The 22,256-nt window shown below is 48.3% G+C and overlaps 1 protein-coding gene and 1 long non-coding RNA gene across 2 annotated transcripts in view; one reads left to right on the plus strand and one right to left on the minus strand.

The window, feature by feature from the left end:
* Positions 1-17,239, minus strand: part of Lgmn (legumain) — a 29,590-nt gene extending 12,351 nt beyond the window's left edge. The window contains exons 1-2 of the mRNA XM_078050742.1: positions 17,084-17,239; positions 7,491-7,656 (exon numbers count right to left, since the gene is read on the minus strand). Coding sequence (XP_077906868.1) covers positions 7,491-7,628 — 138 coding nt within the window. The 5' untranslated portion in view covers positions 7,629-7,656; positions 17,084-17,239. The remainder of the gene's footprint in view (positions 1-7,490; positions 7,657-17,083) is intronic.
* LOC144377923 (uncharacterized) lies at positions 1,982-3,879 on the plus strand. Its single transcript, XR_013439226.1, has 2 exons — positions 1,982-2,303; positions 3,089-3,879. It is a non-coding gene; the product is annotated as an uncharacterized LOC144377923 (long non-coding RNA).
* Positions 17,240-22,256: the final 5,017 nt, after the last annotated feature.

The raw sequence follows: 22,256 nt of genomic DNA on the forward strand, positions 1-22,256 counted from the left end.
GTTCTAGTGGTTTTCTTTTCCTTTAGCTGGTGCAAGGAACACAGGTATTCATCTCGTTGTTGTTCTGTAAATTGTCCACTTGTGGTATAGACACATATGTAATTTGCTATTTCATAAAAAAAAAATCAAATAACTATTATGTCAGATACAACCTACCCCTAAATGAAATGTGAGCAGATTTACCCACCCCTAAGACAAGTCCCCCATGTTTATTCCTCCTGTCAGAGGTCAAAAGGCAGATTCAACCAACACTCAACAGGAATAAATTTAACCTGAACTTGTGAACCTCCTGCCTCAGTCTCCCAAGTTGGTGGGATCACAGATGTGTGCTACTGCACCCGACTTGGAATAAAAGCTTTAGAAAGCAGAGAAAATCTTTGGGACCTTGAGTTACAACTACAAGGATGCCATACATGACACCAAAAGCATTGGTCCATAAAAGAAATAAAAGAAAAAAATTAGAAAGTGGACCTCATAAGTGTATCAAATACCCGGCTTCAAAGAACACCTTTAAAAGGCTCAGGGTATCGCTCGGTGGTCGAGCACCGCCTACATGCGTGAGGCCCTGGGTCTGATCCCCTGCGCTGCAAAAAAGAACAGGAAAAGAAAAAGATAAAATTAAGAAGACCAAGAGGCAAGCAATAAGAACATATTTATAAACCACTTACTTAATAAGGGCTTATACCAGAAGATGAAAAGAACAACTGCACCCTAAGATAATTGACTGAACCAAAAAATAGGAGAAGGATTTGAAGGAGCACTCCACCTAAGGAGGTGTACTAAAGGCTGCGAGCTCAGGAGAAGAGGCTTAGCATTAGTCACTAGGGAAACGCAAATCAAGACCATGATGAGACGCCACTTCACAGCCAGACGGAGGACAAGTGCTGCCGAGGACCAGAGAAGCAGGAAGGCCACGCATGGTCTGAGGGAAGGCAGGTGGTATGGCCAGCCACTTTGGAAAACAGGTCAACAGTTTCCTCAAGTGCTCCTGTGAGATTGGCGGCTACAGCAGGCATCCACTCAGAGAAACAGAAGCATTTATGACTCAGAGATGTACGCCAAATGTCCTTCGAGATGGTGCCCAAGAGCCAGCACCTGAACACCACCCAGATGTCCAGCAGCTGGAGCACGGACAAGCACACATGGTCCATCACGTGGCGGGTACTGTTTGGTGCTGGAGAGGAATGAAGTTCCCATGCACAGAGAGCGCCAGAAACATTCCGCCAGGAACCAGCACGGAGGACGCAAGTCGTGGTCTAGCACTACACACAATGTCCAGCAAAGGCCAGCGTCAAGGCAAAGAAATGATTGGTGGTTGCTGGGGCTATGGTGGGACATTACTGGAGCGACCAGCTGTCCTAAGACAAGTTTGTGCTGATGTTCACATAACTTGGTGAACTTACTCAAGTATCACCGAGCTACACTGGAAATGGGTGAATTACAGGTGAATGTAAACCTCGCCTCAATCAAGTTATGGATTTTGAAAGGGGCAGGTGCAGAGAGCCCTGTGTTGAAGCCCCCCAGGACACCTTGACAGGCAGGCACTTTTATCCCCATGTTACAGATGGGGACAAGCTCAGGAGGGGCAAGGCGTGCTGGGGACGCAATCCCAGGTCTCCTGCCCCACCAGGTCCCTTCTTCCACCCAGTGGGGTCCAAGGCAGACCAGGCTTCTCCCAGGGCCCTGGGAGGCAGTGGTTGCCTCTACCCATGAGAGCTCAAAGGGTTCTTTGTTGGAGTCAAATAAAAATGAAGTAGGGTTCCAGCCACTCAAATAATTTGGAAACGGTGTTAAAGGCCACTTGAACCACTTCCCCTGAACATATGTGGCCTGTAAGCATTTTCCCCTTTAAAGCAGAAAAACCACATGAGGTAACACTGCAGGGGGTTGAGCAAGACTGTAAGAAAGGCAGAGCCTCTGGAATGATGCTCAGGGACTGCGTGACTCAGCCGGTTCCCGGCTGGCACTAGGAGCTCTCCAGTCCCACTAAGGCCCCGTGACTTCCTGATTCAGGCTGCTGTCCTCACGCTGTCCTGGTCTCGGCTGCCAACTGCGAGCTCAATAAGCAAATGGCTGGGAGCAAAGGCCAGTGCAGTGGCCATGCCGGTCACCGGGGCCAGGTCCACTCTCCAGCCGGCTCTGCTCACCTGACAGGGATCCTCCCTTCCTGCTGCACATCCTGAGGCTGCCAAGGCCGGGAGGGGCTGGCTTGGTGCCATGCCCCACTCAGCCCTCCTCTGAGCCCAGGGGCGGAAGCAGAGGTTCAAAGTGAGATGACGTCACCTGTTCAAACCAGCAGGCAGGTGAGCAGAGCGGCAGCTGCCCTCCCTCCTAGGCTCCTGGGTGAGGAGGACAGTCCTGCTGATCCAGATGCTCTGCCTCTGCCCTGCTCTGCCCTGGGCAGCCCTCAGGCCGCAGGCCTTCCCCACCATGCCCTCTGCAAGGGCTCATTCCTGTTTTTTAAATATAAGTGATGCTTTGCTCCAACAGGGACTAACCTCAGGAACTTAGCACTGAGCTCAGTGACCGTCTGAAGACCAGCTGTCACCCCGGCTCCTGGCTTCCACCCCACACCCTCGATTTTGCCTCCCACTGCACAAAGCGTAATATTGACGATCTGGTCCTCTGAGAGAAACGTGTGCAGAGCCCCAGGCTGAGGCCCTGAGGGGGAAGGGGCTTGCCAGGGGCACACTGTCCTCACTCTCGGTCTCACGATGCTGGGGCCACCTGGCTTCCCTGTCTGGCTCTAAGTCAGAGGGAGAACTGGTCCTCCCCCTCCTCACTCCTCGCCTGTCCTCACTGGAGCTTTCCAGCCTCCTCCCTGGCTCCCCATTCCTGTCTATCTGACCTTGTGCTGATCTCGCTTCCCTCTGGTCATCTTCTTCCTTCCTATCGGGTCAGGAGCTTCCCTGAGTCAGAACTGGAATTCCCTTTCCCTCAGAAGGAACTGCTGTAAACACTGGGTGTGTCACGCCACTCTGGCCAGGCAGACGTGAGGCAAAGCCCATCTTTAGCTCCAGGGAAAGGTTCATGCTGATTAAGGGAGAGACAGACAGACAAGATGCACAGATGGCCTCTTTTCCACCAGGGTTTTGCTTTGACTGGATGTGACACCTGGTATTGCTGCAGCCATCTTGTGAACACGGGGATTTTCCTGAGGACAGGTTATCACAACAACGATGGCAGAGCGGAAAAATGGAAAGGCCCTGGGTTTGAGACAATGGGACTGAACTGCTTAATGGGCCAACTGTGGAGTCTCCACACTCCATGGCCTTCGAATCACTGCGGGGGTTGTGGTGAGGTGTACTCAAAGCACCCGGATGTGCTGGCTGCTCCCTTCGCCATGGCTGTTCTCACTCAGTTCATGCTCTTCCCTCCTCGTGGGCCACTCACCCTTTCTCCCAGCTCCTCTCATGGAAGTCCCATTGCCCTTCACGCCCACCTCCAGACTCTCTTCCAGAAGTTGTCCTCCTGTCCCTCCCTGACCAGCTCACAGACTCCTGACCCAGAACCGGCACCGGGAGGAACTGGCCTTTCTCAGCCTGAGCCTGGGGCCCCCTGACCTGACAGCCAGAATCACATTCCTCGTCCCCTCTCACCCCACCCCCTCACACCCTCTGCAAACTACAGGCCTCCAGGTGGAGGGCGTCACGGGGACAAGAGGTCACGTCTGTTTCCATGCCCAGGGACCTTCTGCCTTCGAGCCGTTCAGAATACAACACCACAGACGTTGATCCTGAGTGGCACAGCTGACCCACCTTCTTTTGCTTACCTGGTTTTATTTTTCCCAAGTTTTCTATAAGAAGTCTTAATGTGTTGGTTTTCTTAATATGTTGGGGTTTTTTTTTAAAATAAAAGAGAAACTATTTTAAAACAAAAGGTGATGAGCTAACCTAGGCTCCCTGTGTCTCGCGGCCAAAGGAGTGGCTGTGAGCATGGGCTGTAGAGCCACCTGGGTTCAGATCCCTCTCCACCCGGGATTACCCGTGTGACCTGAGACAAGTCACCTACCCTTTCTGTGCCTCAGTTTCCCAGTCCTAAAGTGGGTCTATTTAACAGGACCTATCCCCTCCCGCTGTCTGGGGGTTAAATGAGATGATACATGGCCCGTGACTGGAGCTGGGCCTGGCACGCGACACACACGCGGTAAGAACAGCATCCCTACGGCAGGATGTCGGCACCGGCACCTGAGCAGCCCCAGGAGGCGCTATTCCCTGTTAGTGATGCTCCCTCTGCAGCTCCTCCCGCCCACAGCCCACTCAGTCTGGCCTCCACTCTCAGGACCAGGGCTTCCAGGGTGCTCTCCTTCCTCCCCAGACACGGGACGGGACGCCAAGTGTCCTCCCAGCATCCATGAGATCAGCCCCCTCTGTCAACCCTTTCAAAGGGAGAAACAGAGAAAATCAGATCTGGTCAAGACAAAGTAGTGTTGAAACCACCCCCAGAGCAGAGAAAAGCTGGCGATGTCGCTGTGTGCCTGGCATGTTCTTCCCAGGACAAAAGGGAAATGGAAACCTCTAGCAGGTGCGTCAGCTCAACCTGCTCAGGCTGTGACGGGGGTCGACAGACATGAGCAGGGGAACATGAGGCAAGGGAATAATTTGGAAATCGGGCCCACCGGGCTGACCCCCACGTGCCTGGCTTCTAAAAAGCAATTCACCGGCAGCTCTGCCTGGCTGAAGTCCACAGGACAAGTGACGTTCCTCAGCACACGACCTGACACTCACCCAAGTGCAGGCCCCGAAAGGCTGATAGGGCCAAAATGACTTACAGTTGTCATGGCAGTGGGGACTTGAAAGTCTGATGGCATCCTGCTGTCGGTCAAAAGTCAAGAGGAGGACCTGGGCAGGACTTTCTGGAGACTTCCTGGAGGGCAGGAGGGGCACACCGTCCCTCTCCTCTCTGAGGACCCACTCTCTCTCTCTCTTTTCCTATTCCTTCTGATGAACTCACGCCTGTTCCTCTGAGTGACGTCTCAAATCTTTTTGGCATCACTGCAAGGACCGGGTGTGAAGGCGTCTCCCCGCGGCCCCAGCTGCACAGAAGGCCCGACCCTCTAACAGTCCTGTGGGAACAGTTCTTTGACGTGCCCCTTTGCTGTAGCCTTCAAAGTTTGGAAGCACATGTTGGTGGCCAGGCAGGGGCACAGGCTGTGGGGTGGGGGGATGGCGCTGACTAAGCACAGTTTATCTCCTCCACACAGCCTCAGGGCCACCATCCTCTGCAGCTGGAGACACACTGCGGTCTGCTTGTCCCCTGACTTCTTGTCCCCTGACTCCCAAACTAGCAACACTTCTTCAAAAAAACAAAAGTCTGGGATCAAAGCGTAACTGGGTAACTCCCACGAAACGTTTAACCCATATATTTTTTTTAGAAGTTGGTTGTGCAAAAACCAGCGTGGCTGATGAATCAGTCCAGTCACCCACCGTCTGTGACCTGCTCTTCCTTGTCTCTCGGTCTTGTGGTTAGGCAGGAACCTGAGGGAGAGTGGCACAGCTGGGGCTGCCGCTCTTTCCCTGGTCAGGTCTGTGGGTAGGAAGGAAAAGAGGTCGCACTGCCAAGATCAGATCTTTCTCATCAAGCCAAATTTCCTATTTGGCTAGCACCCAAAACCCGTTCAAGAAATGAGTCATGACTTCACCTAAACCAACCCCTCCACTCAGTGGATATGAACACAGACACTGTCGGGAGAGGGATCGGCCCAGTTCTCACTGATGGGCCAAGTGGTCAAGGGCACAGGCTTTGCAGCTGGGTTGTCCAAGGCGACAGCCACTGGCCACACGTGGCAATTGGGCTCCTGATGTGCTGGGTCCAAAATGAGATGCATGAGGCTTGTGATGCACACTGGGCTCTAGTGACTCGGTACAAAAGAGAGAACAGAAGGTACTTTGTTGCCAGTCTTTATGTTGATTACACTAATGTTTGGGCATACTGGTTTAAACAAGATATTCAAATTAATTTCACCTGTTTTAAAAAATATTTTTTAAAGGTGGCAATGGGACGATTTACGACACACATGGCTCTCCTGCTGGACCGGGCTGCTCTAGAGCCTGCAGCCTTGGTTTGAACCCTGGTCCAACCACATGGGCTAGCTGTGCCATGCTGGGCAAACCGCTGACCTTGCCTACAGGGTGGGGAACAGGAAGCAGACCTGCTTCACACAAGACCACCATAGGGCACAGCGATCCAGAAGACAGCCCACAACACAGATGCCCACATAGTCTAAGCAGCTGGTTCCTGAAAAGATTGAATTGTTTTAAATAACGGCTCTACTGAGGTATGGTTCACATGATAGAAGCCGGCCTCTCCAAATCAGCAATTCAGTGATCTCTAGTGTATTCACCATGACCACCAGCCAATTCCATGACCATCACACACACCCCAAAGACACCTCTCCATTAGCAATCACTCCTAACCCTCTGTGACCAGTCCTGGGCAACCACTAATCTACCTTCCATCCCTGGTAACTTCCTTAACTTGGACTTTCATTTAAATGGAACTATAAAACATGTGTTCTCGTGACTGGCTTCTTTTACTTAGCATAAGGAGTTTAAGGCTCGTCCATGTTGAAGAATGTCTGAGCACCCCCTTACACGAGGGCACCACCCTGCACGCACCACTCCTCAGCCAAGGGACATGGTGGCCCCGGGCTTTGGCTGGGAACCAGCTGACATAAACCCTCAGGTGCAAGTTTCTGTGTAGATGAGCTGTCATTTGTCTCCAGTACAGACTTGGGAGGAGTCGACGGATCACAAGACAACTATTTTTCACCTTCTGAGGAACTGCCAGACTGTCCCCAAGGGGCTGCACCTTGTCACACTGCCACCAGGAAGCTGGATTCAACAAGTGACTAGACCTGGTTTCTTCTCTGACAGGCTGATCTGGTGGAAATGCCAGGAGAGACAGGAGGAGCAGCCAGGAGAGCAGCCTGGCAGAGGTACAGAGGACAGAGAGGCCTGGGGCCTGCACCAGAGCCCTGGCCTGGGTCCTGTCTGCCTCCCTGGCTGTGTGGCCTCAGGCATCACCTCCTCTCTCTAGGCCTGTTTTCTTGTCTATAAACAATGGCCTTAGGCCAGTGGGGCTTGACCTGGGTTTTGCCTCCTGGGGACATCTGAACGTGCCTGGAGACATTTGGGCTATTACAGGGGGTGGACGTGTTGCTGGCATCTAGTGGGCAGAGGTGAAGGGCACAAGGCACCCCACAGTGCACCAGGCGGCCTGATAACCAAACATTATCGCTAAGGTCCAGAGTGAGACATCTTGCATCAGACTCAAGGGGTCCCACAGGGACTTCTAAGGAGCTGCCAACCGTCTTCCTAATGGTGCTCCATTTTATAAACCCACTCGTAATGCAGGAGGGTGCCCGTCTCCCCACATCCTGGTCAATACACACATCTTCGTCACCTGATGGAATGTAATGGCTTTTCAAAAAGTCTTTTCACCAACAATACCCAGGATCTTTATCAGAAGCAGCAGCACTGCCGTCCCACCTGGTGCCTGTAGTTGTACCAGCCATTGGAGCCTGCCACAATCACCACCCAGTGCTTGCCGCTATCCTCAGGGTCGTCTACAGGAGCAGCAGCGACGCCCAGGGCCAGGCCGAGCAGCACCACAAGCTTCCAAGTCATTCTGCTCTTGGCGCTCACCTGCAGGAACCTGGAAGCAAGCGGCAAAGTCCATCAATAGGAAGGACAAGGACATGAAGCACCCAAGACCCACACAGTGAAGGGAGCAAAGTCGGGACCCCTGGGCCACCACACTGATGGTGACGCTGAGGACATGGCACTTCTGCTTGGGGCTACGCGGCTTCTTCCGCCTCTCTCCCCAGCTTCCCTACGAGTGGAAGTTACCTCTATGACCACAGAATATTCAGAAAGCGCTTTGGGGACCTTTTAAAGTTTTTGTCCCAACTCAACATTGAACAGATAAAATTCACCAACAAAATTCATTGTGTGAGCAAAACATTGACCACATATTGGAAACGGTTTGTAAGAAAAGAATACACAAGTAATATAAATTATGCATAAAATGTAGACCATTTAATAGCAGTGACTCTGGTTGGTGGGCGGGGTTAAGACGAATCTTTTTCATATTTGCCTCTTTTAACAGTTAATGTATATTACTAAGTCTGTAAACATTCAGTACATGTTCAATATCAACAACATTGATGGACAATTTATTTTTATGGGTGAACTATCCAGATAAGCTATAGTCAAATATTAATTCACATCTTTGTGGAAGACTTCGCAGGACACATTTGTGTGTTTCAGGAAACAGGTGGGGCAAATATTTTCATGTTGCTTTAGTGGGGGAGGGGTGGAGAGCAAGTGACTTGTCCAATGTCCACGAAGAGTCAATGTGGCCAGAGACCAGACTCTTTTGCTCAAGATTCCTGCCTCAGCCCCCTGCTGTATAATTCTGCCTCCTAGGCTTTACTCTTAATGAAATACTACCCTATTTTATACTTCAATGTCAAAACTTCTTTTTTTGAAACACAGTCTCCCTACCTTGGCCAGCCTGGCCTAGAATTCGTGGGCTCAAGCGATCCTCCTGCCTTGGCGTCCTGAGAAGCTGGGACTACAGGCACTACCACCATGCCAGCTCATGTCAAAACTTTAAATAAAGATTTTTAAGCACAAAAGGTGGGCATGTGGCCTTGTCCCTGCAGTACGAGAGCAGACCTCTCCCAGGTCCCGGCTATGTCGTTCTAAATTAACTGCCTTCCTGTTAGAGAAAACCCAGCCAGCCTGGGACTCTGTGATAAAAGGAAGACACTGCATTTGAGAAGCGGGAACTGATGGCAGAAGGGAGTCTGTGAGGCTGACCTCAGCCTCCACTCAGCCACTCGTTCATCCACCACTCAGCCAGCCTCCTGCCCGGCTCTGTGAGACAGCGCTCGCTCTAGGAGCTGAGAACCCAGCCGAACAGCAACAAAGCCTCTGCCCTGGGAACGAGCAGCCATCTCTGAGGGAAGTAATCATCCTCAGCATCTGTGCCTTGAGCTCCAAGCATGGAGTCAAGCCCTGGAGCTCTTGAGAAGGTGTCAAGAGCTAAGAGCGCCTTGGGCCAGGCTTTCTACCTGAGCGAGCACCCAGCTCACCAGGGATCAGGGAGGATGCAGATTCTGACCAGCAGGCCTGGGGGAGGGCCTGGGAATGCATTTCTGACAGGTTTCCCCATGACCCAGAGGCCGCCAGCCTAAAAGACTGCACCCCCAGACGCCCCTGCATGCCCCTGCAGCACCAGGCCTCCGTGGCCCCAGCCCCGCACCCCGCCAAGGCTCTGCCACTCCACCACCGAGGGGTCTCCCACCCAGGAGCTTTGCTCCCAATCCGTAAGCCTAAGTTATGCTGAATTCAGGTTCCCATGACTCCGCTCTGAGGTCTGTGAACTGGAGCAAGGTGCTCCTGGATTCACCTTCACTGGTTGTTTTTTGGGAGGAAAGGAGTTCAGTATGACACATTAGAGACGAGGTCCATGGACTGCTAACCTGTCGATGTGCACCTGAGAAGGCTCCTCCAAGGTCCCATCACCTGCCAGGGCTCACAACAGGGCTGGGAGGTGACCAGTAAAAGGCATAATATACAAATGTTCCAGGAAGCAAGAGGGAGGTGAGGCACAAGAGCCAAAACATGCATGTCCCCAGGCTCCAGGGCCCCAGAGGGGTGAGACAGGACCCTGAGGTGGCCCATCGCAGCTCTTACCCAATCAGAGCTCACCCAGCAGCCTCCTGGCTGTAACCGGGATTTGCAGCCTTCCCTAGGGTCAGCGACATTTCTCTGTATAGGAAAGCCTGAATATTTGTGGCTTTTCCAATCGGGCCATCTTTATTGCAGCCAATCAATTCAATTCAGTATGAAAATGAAAGGACACAACTGCGTTTCAATAGAACTTTATCTATTTAAAAAAAGGAGTAGTAGGCACAGTGGCTCACATCAGGAACCTGAGGCCAGACAGGGCAGGAGGATGACAAGTGCAAGGTCAGCTCTGAGCAACTTAGCGAGATATTGTCTCAAGATAAAAATAAAAAGAGCTGGGCTGCAGTGGACAGCCCTCTTGGGTTCAATCTCTCAAACCACAAAAACAAAAACAAGACCAGGAGGTGTGTGTGGCCATGGGCCATCGTTGCTAACCTTGCCCTATGGAATGCGAATGTTCCCCCAGCCCATATGACAGGGACAGCGGCTGATGAGTATCATCAATTGGGCTCATCAATCAATTGGGCTCTCCAGTTTGCATATCGTTCTGCTGAGTTTGGTTTGTGCGACAGTCTTGAAGAGGCTCACTCCTCGGGAGGCCTGATGAGTGACCTCCCCCCTCACGGGTAGGGTTTAAAAGAATACATAGAACACAGTCAGGTCCTCCACGTCCAAGGGTTCCATATCTGTGGACCCAACCTCAAATCAACAATATGTGGGGGAACAGCCACTCAGGAGGCTGAGGCAAGAGGATCGCAAGTCTGAGGCCAGCATGGGCAACTTAGCAACACCTTATCTCAGAATAAAAAATAAAAAGTGCTGGTGATGTAGGTCAGAGGGCTCAATGCCCATTAGGAAGGAAGGAGTGTACATTTGTTCTAGCACACATATATATTAGGGGGAACCCTAGCAGCGTACGTATGTATATTTGGGGGAAGAACTGCATCTACACTGAACATGCAGACATTTTTCTTGTCATTATTCCCTGAAAGTACAGTATGACAACTACTTACACAGCATTTACGTTTATATAAGGGATTTGAACATCCACAGATTCTGGTATCCAAGGGGACCCTGGAGGCAATCCCTGAGGACCAAGGGATAACTGTCCTCAAATCAATGGTTAACCTATGAACAGAGGGGACCCCACTAGCTTAACTGTTCAAAATTACCCAGTGATGCAGCAGCCACCTAAAAAGCACCTTGGTTATTTTACAAAATCAAGTTTACCCTTAATTCTTCAAATACACCAGCTAGTCACTCCTCAGTGAGGAACAGTACCTTATTAATACCCAAATGACAGACACATGGTGAATATTTGATGGTGACTCTCTCTGTCATCATTTTTTTTTTTTAATGAACAAAGTTGTCATTCCTTTAACACTAAGTTAAAAGCCACACAGTGGGTCACTGAACAGAAAATGACACTCAAAAAACACACACTCATGCTATTCTGGGAACCAATTTGAAGCCTGGGGTGAAGTTGAAACATGAAACTAACATCACCATCTCCATTACCCTTGGCAGCCAGTGCGTCTCACAGTGGCCAGCAATTTCCTGATGGACATTACTGCATCATCACTGGCAGAGTCAAAGCATTGAAATCAAAATCTCGCAGCATCCATTGATTCTTGTTTTTATCAAAGTGAAAAGATGATAGAGAATGTATGAATGATCCCTGCTACACTAGCTCCTGTGTCTCTGCTATTTTCAATCACACCCTCCATGGTCCCTGCACATGGGTGACACTGTCTACCTACTCCATCCACCCAAGAGCCTGTGAGCAAGTATCACTCTGTTCAGACAAGAGAGGAAACTAAGGCTCAGAGTTTGTAGGTGGTGCTAAGGATTGAGCTGGTGAGTGGCACCACTGTGACCCATACACAAACCTAAACAGTAAAGATAGCTTGTTCCACTGCACCATCTGCTTCTCTCTCTCTCTCTCTCTCTCTCTCTCTCTCTCTCATGAAATTCTGGCAAGCCCCATAACCACATGCACTGCACTCTTGGCCTGGGGTCCTCTGTTCCTCTGCAACAGGCCCCCCTAGGTGCTCCAACCACATACCAGTCAGGCTCTCTGAATAAAGAGCGCTTGTCTGCCCATCCGTACAGAACCTGAACCACACAAAGTCAAAATCAATGGGCAATTGGCTAGGGTTGTAGCTCAGCGGTAGAGCACTCACCTAGCATGTGTGAGGTCCTGGGTTCAATCCTCAGCACCACATACAAATGAATAAGTAAAATAAAGGTATTGTGTCCAACTACAACTAAAAAATAAATATAAAACAAAATCAATGGGCAAACACTACAAATGTCACCAAGACTAGTCCTCTGCCATCCCATCATGTCCCTGCTCAGGCTATTGAGCTATCCTAGGTTATGTGAATGTGAATGACTCAACGCAACCTCAAGGAACATACCACCAAGTGGGTTTAATCCATTTGGGAAGTTTGGGACCAAGTGCACACTCTAGATAAATTATCACGAGCAATACAGATAATAAGGCCAAGGTCACAGGCCCCTAACTACTGACTCAAGTTCAAATCCAGTACTGACACCAAAGGCCACAGCTCAAACATCACCCAGGGTTACCTCCCACTGGAAGCCCTCATTCACCAGGCCCTGGTTACACAGAGCAAACCACCAAAGCCAGATGAAGCACCTAGTTAGACAAGGACACATATAAAGAGTTTTCTGAACTGGAAACCCTTCCTCCTATGCTGTTCTCCAGTTCAGAATAAACTCATCCTGCACGTGGGGTTTGCTGACAGCAGGCAAGAGAAACATGGAAGGGGATGAGGACCGTCTCCCTGGGCAAGCGTGGGTCAGACTCCCCTGAGCTCTCTCCTCCACGGGGCCTTGGCCTGGGGAGCCCAGTTTTAGCAAGAACACTATAAGAATTCCCTCACTCTTGATAGCCAATCATGTTCCTCTTGGTAAATTTCCACTGACAGCGTTCAGGACGTGCTACCCCTAAACATGGCATCTTAGCATACTAGATCTCTCAAGCTGAAGGACTTCCACCAACCCCCTCACCTGACCTAAGTCCCCACCAGACCCCTGCTGTACCCAGTTGAGCTCAATTGTATCCTTAAGACTCTCCTTCCCACTGCAGCAGCTAGAAGAAAATCTGTCTTGCTTTTTAAAAAAAAAAAAAAATCCAGAATAATTTCTTTTTGAAGACACACAGTTACTAACACAGGAGAAACCCTTCCCTTCTCTGGGCCTTGATAGTCCATCTAAGAAATGGGCAGCAGAATTAAATTATTAAGGGCCCATGCAGTTCTCAAATCCTTTGATTTTTCTAGCTAAAAAATGGGATTAAAACAAAACCCAACTAGATTTTATCTCAAATGTAAAAAAAAAAGCATTTTATTTAGGTTAGTTTATCATTTTTTCCCCTGTAGGGAAAATCTATAATTCAGTGGTAAATTAGATTCTAGACTGAATAATCCTTCAAGGCTGACAAAGTTATTTTCTAACTCTGTATATTGGGTGTAATAGAAATGCAAATATTTGTCTATAGATGTGCAAGTGAATTCTATAAATGGAGGCTCCACTCCTCCACTTTGGCCTCCCACTTGTACATTCACTTCAATACTTCTAATCTTGAGATGTGACTGTATTCTGAAGTTTCCTTTCAACTGACTGTAACTCCTCACCCAGTCGCCTCATTAATAAGTTTCAATAAAATCCTCAACACACTGAAAAATGTGTTCAGTTTTATATTTGTACAGTGATGACTATCTTAAAATACACACACATACACATACACACACACACATATAAAATGTTATAGAAACCACAAACAACTTACATATATTTCAAATCCCAGTCAAAGATAGTTGTATGAATTTACTAATGATCAGAAGATTTTTACGACTCCAGCAAAGTAAATTCCGGCCCGTGATGACTAGCTTCTTCACCATTGTTTTCAATGCTTATTGAGTATTTGAATTTTCTTTTGCCCAAATCACTTTTTTTGAATCTTAGTGTCAGTACAGTTTGTGGTCTTTTCCCCGATGACTAAACTTGACTTGTACAGCTACCTGTCAATTCTTGGGTTAAATTTTTACTTTTAAGTTTTTACTTTAAGAAATTCAGGAGTAGATATTAAACTGTAGAAACATTAAAAAAACATAAATCACTTATTACCTACCAACTAGACCATCAGCTGTTAATATTTTGTACCTCTATTAGGTCTTTTGTTCCCTCATAAAACAAAAATTACAGATGAAATTTTCCCCTACACAGTACTATCCTCCATACACCAAAGGTAACTACTATCCTAAATAAGCATTTCTTTCCAATTGATTTGTCATACTCTTTTTTTTTTCTTTTTTAATGTACTGGGGATTGAACCACTACCACTGAGCACATCCCCAGTCCCTTTTATGTTTCAGTCAGGATCTCACTAAATCGCCCAGGCTGACACTACATTTGAATTTGTGAATCTCCTTTCTTAGCTTCTCAAATTCCTGGATTATGGGATCACAGGCATGCTACCACCTCACCTGGGTATTCATTGTACTTTTTAAAAGGATACATATCCATTCTATCCAGGGATCCATTATACTTTTAAATACATATTTACTCTATAAACATTTCTCACTGAATACTTTTAGACTGTTTCAAAAAAAATTAAACATTATAAACAATGTTGCAATAAACAGTCCAATATCCCTCTCTTTATATACAAATGTCTAGGGTATTTTCTAGAAGTGGAACCAGTGGGTCTTAGGACACCCATTTTGCTATGGATATACTGTTCTAAAATACACTGGTATCAGCAAAAAATGACAATCTCATTTTCTCCAAACATCTATTATCTCTTGATATTATCAAACTTCACAATTCCTAATCTGATGAATGCAAAGTGATCTAATTATAGTTTTGATGTGTGCTTCCTAAATTACAAAAAAAATGTAAATCTTATCATAAGTTTATTTAATCATTCATATTTCAACACCCTCAAAACACATGACAACTTCCCTATCATAAACTGGGATTTGAATTAGCGTCCATTAAGCAACTTCTGCAGCGAAAGAAAGAAAAGAAAGAAAGAAAGAATGACTGAATGAATCTTGGAATTTCTTCAAAAGATAATCATAGGGTCAGGGACAGCATACACACCTATAATCCCAGCTACTGAGGAGGCTGAGTCAGGAGGATCGCAAGATGGAGACCAGCCTGGGCAATTAGTGAACCTTGCTTGTCTCAAAATAAAATGAACAAAGGGGCTGGAGATATAGTTCAGATGTAGAGCATCCCTGGGCTCAATCCCCAGAATCCCCTCCCCTGCAATAAAAAGGATAGCCACAGGAAGGAAAACTCAAAAGGGACAAAGCTCACTTCAACATACAATCATGCGCTACTTAATGATGCTTTGGTTACTGACTAACTGCATATGCAACCGGGATTCCATAAGATTATACTGAGATAAAAATTTCCTGGGCTGGGGATGTGGCTCAAGCGGTAACGAGCTCACCTGGCATGCGCGGGGCGCTGGGCTCGATCCTCAGCACCACATAAAAATAAAATAAAGATGTTGTGTTCACTGAAAACTGAAAAATAAATATTAAAAATCTCTCTCTCTCTTAAAAAAAAAATTTCCATCACCAATGATATCACAGCCATTGTACTGCAGCCATCATAGTGAAGTGGCTTTACTCCCAAGTCTGAGGTGATACATGTGTGAACAAGCTGACTACACAGCCAGTCGTATGAAAGTAGAACACACACAGTTATGTCCAGTACATGATACTTAATGAGGATAATAAGCCACTTTGTTATGATTTATGAACTTACTATACTATACTTTTATCATCGTTTTCCAAGTATACGCCTAGTTTTACAAAAGAAAAAGCTTACTGTAAAACAGTAGGCCATGTGACATTGGCCGCAGGCTCATTCATCTTCTGTGTACCACATCCTCTGACCACATCAACAGGCCGTGTCCAGTGGCTGACCTATACCATCCGGCTCCATAATGCACAGCAATGAAATCACCTAATGACAGATTTCTCAGAACATATCCCCATCATTAAGCAACGCATGGCTGTATTTTCCTGAACCATGTACAGTGTATTCTATTTCCTTAACAACTCTCAAATCTTTTTTTTCCTTTCCTCTCCCTTCGCACTGCAACGGTCTTTAAAACTCTCTGTAATTCTTTGCAGGACTATTGCAAAGACCTGCCTGTCTCTCTTGTGGCCTCTCTCCAACACTTTCCTACCCTTCGGAATATCAAAGAAACAGATCTCCTTAAAATTCAGGTTCCTGGACGTTCAGGATAACATCCAAATCTCTCACAGCAACACAATACCTGTAAGATGTACCTCTCTATTCACTTGGCTCAGAAAATTCACCACCCACCAGAAATCCCTTGCTCCTACCAGGCTCCATGGTACCAGGTCCAAAAGTATCTCTCCTTCTGTGCCTCCACCATTGCTGCTATCCTCCTCCTCCATGTCACCAGCTCTGCCCCTCCCTAGAATTTCCCTCAAGCATCTCCTCTGGGAAGTCCTACTCCTTACCCCAAGTCAGGGTCCAATGCTGTCCCTGTACACCCACCTTTCTATTCATGTCCCTGTAACACTGGGATTGTTCAGAGACGTGTCTCTCCCCTTTCACCTCAAAAAGCTTCCTAAAGTTTGTAGGCAGCCCTAAATAAAGAAAGCCCGGCTATTCCCATAGATGCCTACCACACAGGGGAGTCTCAGACCTTGGGTGTTTACTTTCATCTACAAAACAAAGCACATGCCACAAAGGTCCTTGTTCCAGTCCGGACTGTTCAGAGCCCGACCCAGAATACTCCGAAATCTCACAGGGGCTGGGGACCACACCCGGCTCACTTTCACTTTCCTGGTTGATGTGAGTGGTCCTGAAACTCACCAGCTCAGCTCCTGAAACCGAGGCTCCCTCGACTTCTCCGTAGGAATATTTGGGGTATTTTTGCGTGGGTATTTTTTGTTGTTGCTAAAGTTCACAGACCTGCCCATGAGCGTAATCCTCCACGTCGAAAGCATCAACAGCCTCCACTGTTCCTCGGTGGTGAATGTCAGAACCCACCCCTGGATCCAACCGGGCACCCAGCACATCCCGTCTGCTCTGGCGCCTCTGTTTCCCCTCCAGAGCAACACGCCGCTCCTGCCAAAGCCCAGCTCCACCCACCACCCCTCGCAAGAAGTCAGGCTGAGCGGTCGCAGCCTTTCCCTCGGGGTCCACCGTCTCCCGCGCACCCTTGGCAGGACGAGAAATGGAATGCCCAGAAAAGGTCAGGGGATAGGAAAAGCAAGGCCACGAGGCCAGGAGCAGCTGGACGACTCTGGCCTGAGAGGCGATCCCGGGCCAGGGTCCCTCCCCACGGCGGGGTCCCCGGTTACCTGTAGCCGGAGACCGCGGCGGCGGCGGCAGCAGTGCGGCGGCGACAGCACCGTGGGAACTCGGGGCCGCGCGCAGCCTCAGACGCGACCCTCGGCTCTCCGCCCGGCTGTGATTGCGCCGCCCTGCCGCCGCGCCCGCCTAAGGACCCACCGAGTCGCGGCGATTGGTGGAGCTTCGGGGCGGGGCGTCTGCGAAGACCAATAGAAGACCAGAGTGAGGCCGGCGTGCGTGGGCGGGGCTTCTGGGCTGCGGTTGCGCAACGTCCCAGGGTTCTGGGGACCCGGGCTGAGTGGGCGAGCGAGCCGCAGTGATTACAGGTGTCCACTAACCCGATGGTTCCAAACTTGCCTGCTCACTGGACCCACTGAAGGAAGCTTCAAGCAACAATATCTGTCATCCCCAGAAACGGTTGTGATTTCACGGGTCTGCGTTCGGCCTGGGTTTGGGAATTTTTAAGGAGCTCCTGGTGATTGGCAGGCATAGACCCTTTTAATTCTCCTTATGCCCCTGTGCGAGATGGATACGGTTATTGTCACCCCAGCTTTAGAGATCAGGAAACAGGAATTTAGTAAAGGCAGGGGGATTAGGTTAATTTTCCAATGTCCCAATAAATGTTACCCGTCTGGACCAGAACTGGACCCCAGGCCGTCTGGTTTCTGAATCCTGTGTTTTTAATTCCTAATCAATGGTATTTCTCAAAAGATTTGTATTACCTCAGAGCGAACTGGAGAGAAAAATAAAATGCCGTACATAGGAGTGTCATGTGGGGGCACTCAGTAAATGGAGTTGATGGAATAGACGTAGTCTGCTTAAGGACACCAAGCACAAGATTCTGGACTACGTTAGTGCCTTGTCTCCTTTGATGATTTTTTTTTTTATAGTATGTCTTAGCATAGCTCTGGACCTGTTACCTGCTTTAGTAAAAAAAAAGTTTATGAAAATACAGTCACACCTTTTGGTTTGGACATTACCTCTGGCTATTTTTACCAACAAGGCAGAGTTGACTAGCTATGTGAGAGACTGCATGACCTCTAAAGTGGAGAATATCTGCTCTGTATAGCTGGGTGGCCCAAGATCACAACTTGAAAAAGAGTTGTTTGGCTTCAAGCCAAAGTCCATGGCCAGTTTTCATGACTGCAAATGTTTTCAGTCTTCTGCGACAGAGAGCATTGTCAGAACTTCATTCTTCCATGTATTCCACACATTTAGTAGGTGCCCCTTATTGCCAGGTGTAGTTGAACATTGAGATAAAGTAAGGTTTCATTTCTTACCTCCTTGTGAAAGTAAGAAACACAAATGTGTCCTTAACCCCTCCCTAATTCACCCAGAATAAACCGTGGCTTGCTGCCTGGCACGTTTAAACAAACAAAGGGCCAGGAATAACCTCTTTGGTTTCCCTCAGCAACAGCTGGGTTCAAGAGCTCAGATGCAGGACAAGAGAAAGTGGAAAGCCAATGGGAAGAGCTGCTAGAGGGTGACACGGTGATGTTTAAGAACCCCAGAGGAGGCTAACAGGTGGCCACCTAGCCCAGCCACAAGAATGAAGCTGAGGGTAGAGAGGCCTGACGCGGGGCCTGAGTGACATGGGGATTCTGCACTCGAGCTCTCTGGACTCAAATCCCAACACTGCCACTTACAAGCTGTGTAGCCTGAGCAAGTCCCTTAGCTCCTCTGAGCCTGAGTTTTCCCAAATGAGAAGTGGAGAATACAATACCTACTTCATAAGTTCTGAGAACTCGATTTGTTAGCACAGCGGCCGGTAAATATCAGCTACTGCCTAGGTCAGGGATCCCTTTGGGTTATAACTTAAGTATTCCAGTGAGGGAAACAGGACGGGGATCTGTCAGGGGAACTGCATGTACCCCAGGAGGGATGATGGCCCCGAGCAGAAAGCACTGAGCGAATGATAAGCCCCGTTGGCACAGGTGAGCACCTGAACAGCTGAGAGCAGGGCAGCTCGGGGTGGGCAGGCCTCAGGCTCCCTGGGGACATACAGATGCCCAGGCCTGATGCTGCCGTATCGTGCAATTCGAGATTAGAGAGGCCAGAAATGAACGAGCAATACCACAGAGTGGGGCAGATAACTGGGTCACAGAGATAACAGCCCTGAGGATTCATTTCAAGAAGAGTCTGTTTTGGTTGAATAGTGGGAGATGGAGAGATTAGGAGTATGACGCCACCAGAGTGGAGGAATGCGGGTTAGATGTAGAGCCATGCAGATGAGGTTCCTCCACCTCTGGGTTATTTTGTGAGTAGGGTAATTCTCTGTTTGGCAGGGACCTACCTGTTCCTGTGCATTGCAGCGTCTGTGGTTAGCAGCATCCCTGGCCTCTACCCACCTCATGCAGTAGCACCCCTCCCCAGAGTTTTGACAACCAAAAATGTCTTTGTAGATATTGCCCAGAATCCCCTGGGATGGGGGAATGTGCACACTCATCCCGTGTTGAGAACCATGGATTCAGAGAGAGGAATGGAGGTATCCATCGCGTTTGCTGTGATGCTTGAAGGCATGGGCTCTAGATCTGGCCGCCTGGGTTTGAATTCCAGCTCTGGTCTTCCTTGCTGTGCAACCTTGAACAGTCATCTCCCCTCCCTGTGCTCCAGGTTCTTCATGTGTAAAATAGGGAATGAGAGCACTGTGCTCTATTTGGTAGGGTGGTTGTAAAAATGAGGTAAATCAACACGCATGCTGTGGTTTGCATGCATGCCCCAAAGCTCATGTGTTGGAAGTTTAATCCTAATGCACAGTGCTGAGATGTGGGGCCTTTAAAAGACCAGAGCCCTCATGACCCAATGGGTCAATGCTGCCATGGCAGGAGTGGGCTAGTTACCGAGGGAATCCTTTTCCCATGAAAGAATGAACAAGGCTGTCTCTCTTACTCTTTCACTCTGTGGTGTTTTTCATCATACTATGATACAAGACCCTTACCAGATGATGCCCCTTGATCTTGAACTTCTCAGCCTCTACCACTGTGAACCAAACAAACTTCTTTTGTATATAAATTTCCCAGCCTGTGGAATCCTGTTATAGCTGCACAGACTGACTAAGACATTATGTAATGAAAAACTTAAAACAGGGTCAAGACATGGGTTGGCTGTTTACCAACTGCATGTCAAATACTAGGTACTAGCCCGAGTCCTCACTGTCCGTATGGTCAATTCTCCACAGAGGGAGGGACTGCCATGGTTTGAATGTGTTAGACGGTAACTCTCAGTGCAACAGTATTCAGGGAGTCAGGGGAGCTGGGACAGGGCATTAATGCCATCCTTAAGGGAATTATGAGTTCTTGTGGGAGTTACTTTCCCTAAAGCAGGTTGTTGTAAAAGTGCATTTGACCTCCTCTGCTCTCCCTTGCTTCCTGTCTCACCCCTTCTGCTTCCTGCTGTGTCATATGGCTGCATGGGGCCCTCACCAGAAGCCAAGCAGGTGCTGGTGGGTGTTCTTGGACTTTCCAAATTTCTCCAGAGCTATGAGCCTCTATTCCTTATAACTTACCCAGTCTCAGTTGTTTTATTATAGCAACAGAAAATAGACTAAGACAGTGACCTTTCTAAAAATGTAAATAGTTAAAGTAAAATATATGTAGAAAAAGCCCATATCATAAATGTGCAGGTCAATAAACTTTCACAAGTGAACACATCGAGGTATCCAGCACTCAGATAAAAACTGCAGTACCCCAACGCCTCCTTTGGGCCCTTTTTAGATTTTTTTTCTTTTAATATTAATACCCTTCCTTCTCCTGGCATTTAATTATGCTCCTTCCTCACAACTCCCTTTATTTTTATTCTGATCAAGCATCTTATCCTTTTTTTTCTTTCTTTCTTCTTAATTTTTAAAAATATTTGTTTAGTTGTAGATGGACACAATATCTTTATTTATTTTTATGTGGTGCTGAGATTCGAACCCAGTGCCTCATACATGCAAGGCAAGTGATCTACCACTGAGCTACAACCCCAGTCCCTCTTCTTAATTTTTAAATATAGCAACTACACATAACACAAAAGTTTTCATTTCAGCCATTTTAACCGTACAGTTCAGCAGCAGCAATTATGTTCAAATTGTGGCACAATCATCATCGTCATTTCCAAAAGTTTGCATCTTTGATCTTCAGCTCAAAGACCCTTCTAGAATAAAATCCTCCAATGCTAATATCCCCTACAACCCGCCTCTCCCCACGACCTCATTTCCTGCCACCTCGCCTACTCAGCCACAATGCCCTTCTTACCTTTACATTTGAAGCTCTCAGTTCCTGCAATATCTTTTCCTTCTAGTCACACAACCAGCTCCTGCCCCAGTACCGGCTCCTCCCCCAAAACAGCACCCGGCCTTCCGTCAGCCCAGCTTTCCACCCGGCTTCACTCTCTTTCTAAATGCTTGTTCACTTCCTAGATGCAAATAAAATATGAACAGCTTGAGAGCGAGGTTCTGGCTAAGCTTATTTACTTTCTGTATTCCCCATGCCCAAAATAGTAGCTGTCACATAGTAGGTGCTCAGAAATTGAACCAAGTGACATGGTAAAGGTAAGTATGATTTACTGTGCTCCTGAACACGTCAGTTTCCAAAGGGTATCAGTCGATTGATCAGCATGTCTAACTCTGGGGTAGGGAGTATTCTAAGAGTGACTCTCCCATGAACTCCCCAGTGATGATCTCTTCCCCTTTGATAATGAGGGGAAACCTCTGCAGTGATGACCCCTGGGACTGTGTCACATTCTACGGCAAGGGGAGATTTGCGGAGCAAGTGGGCCCCCTCGAATCTCATGAGTCTTTTAGAAGCCCAGAGTTTTCTCTGCCTGGGGGTGGAGAGGTTCGTGGCTGGTTTGAACATGGAGGAACCCCAGGGACACAGGCAGCCTACATTGCTAAGAAGCCCCTGACCCCCAGCCCGCAAGGAAATGGGACTCTCAGCCCCACAACTGTGTGGAGCAGAATTCAGGCAACAACCCCAAGAGGATTGGAGGTGGGTTCCTCCCCAGAGCCTCGGGGGAAGAGCCCAGACTGGCGACAGAGACAGAAATGCCCATTTGTGGATTACATTTTACAGATTATTATTTATTTGAGTTATTTCTTATTCCGATAAAGAGTGAGGCAATTTGCCTTGAATCTTAAAGTTCATGTATGGGACACAGACGGAAATCAAGGGAGGTCACGTGACCTGCTGTCCAGCGAGG

This window comes from Ictidomys tridecemlineatus, chromosome 5 (genome assembly GCF_052094955.1).
Source record: "Ictidomys tridecemlineatus isolate mIctTri1 chromosome 5, mIctTri1.hap1, whole genome shotgun sequence".
Taxonomy (NCBI): Eukaryota; Metazoa; Chordata; class Mammalia; order Rodentia; family Sciuridae; genus Ictidomys; species Ictidomys tridecemlineatus.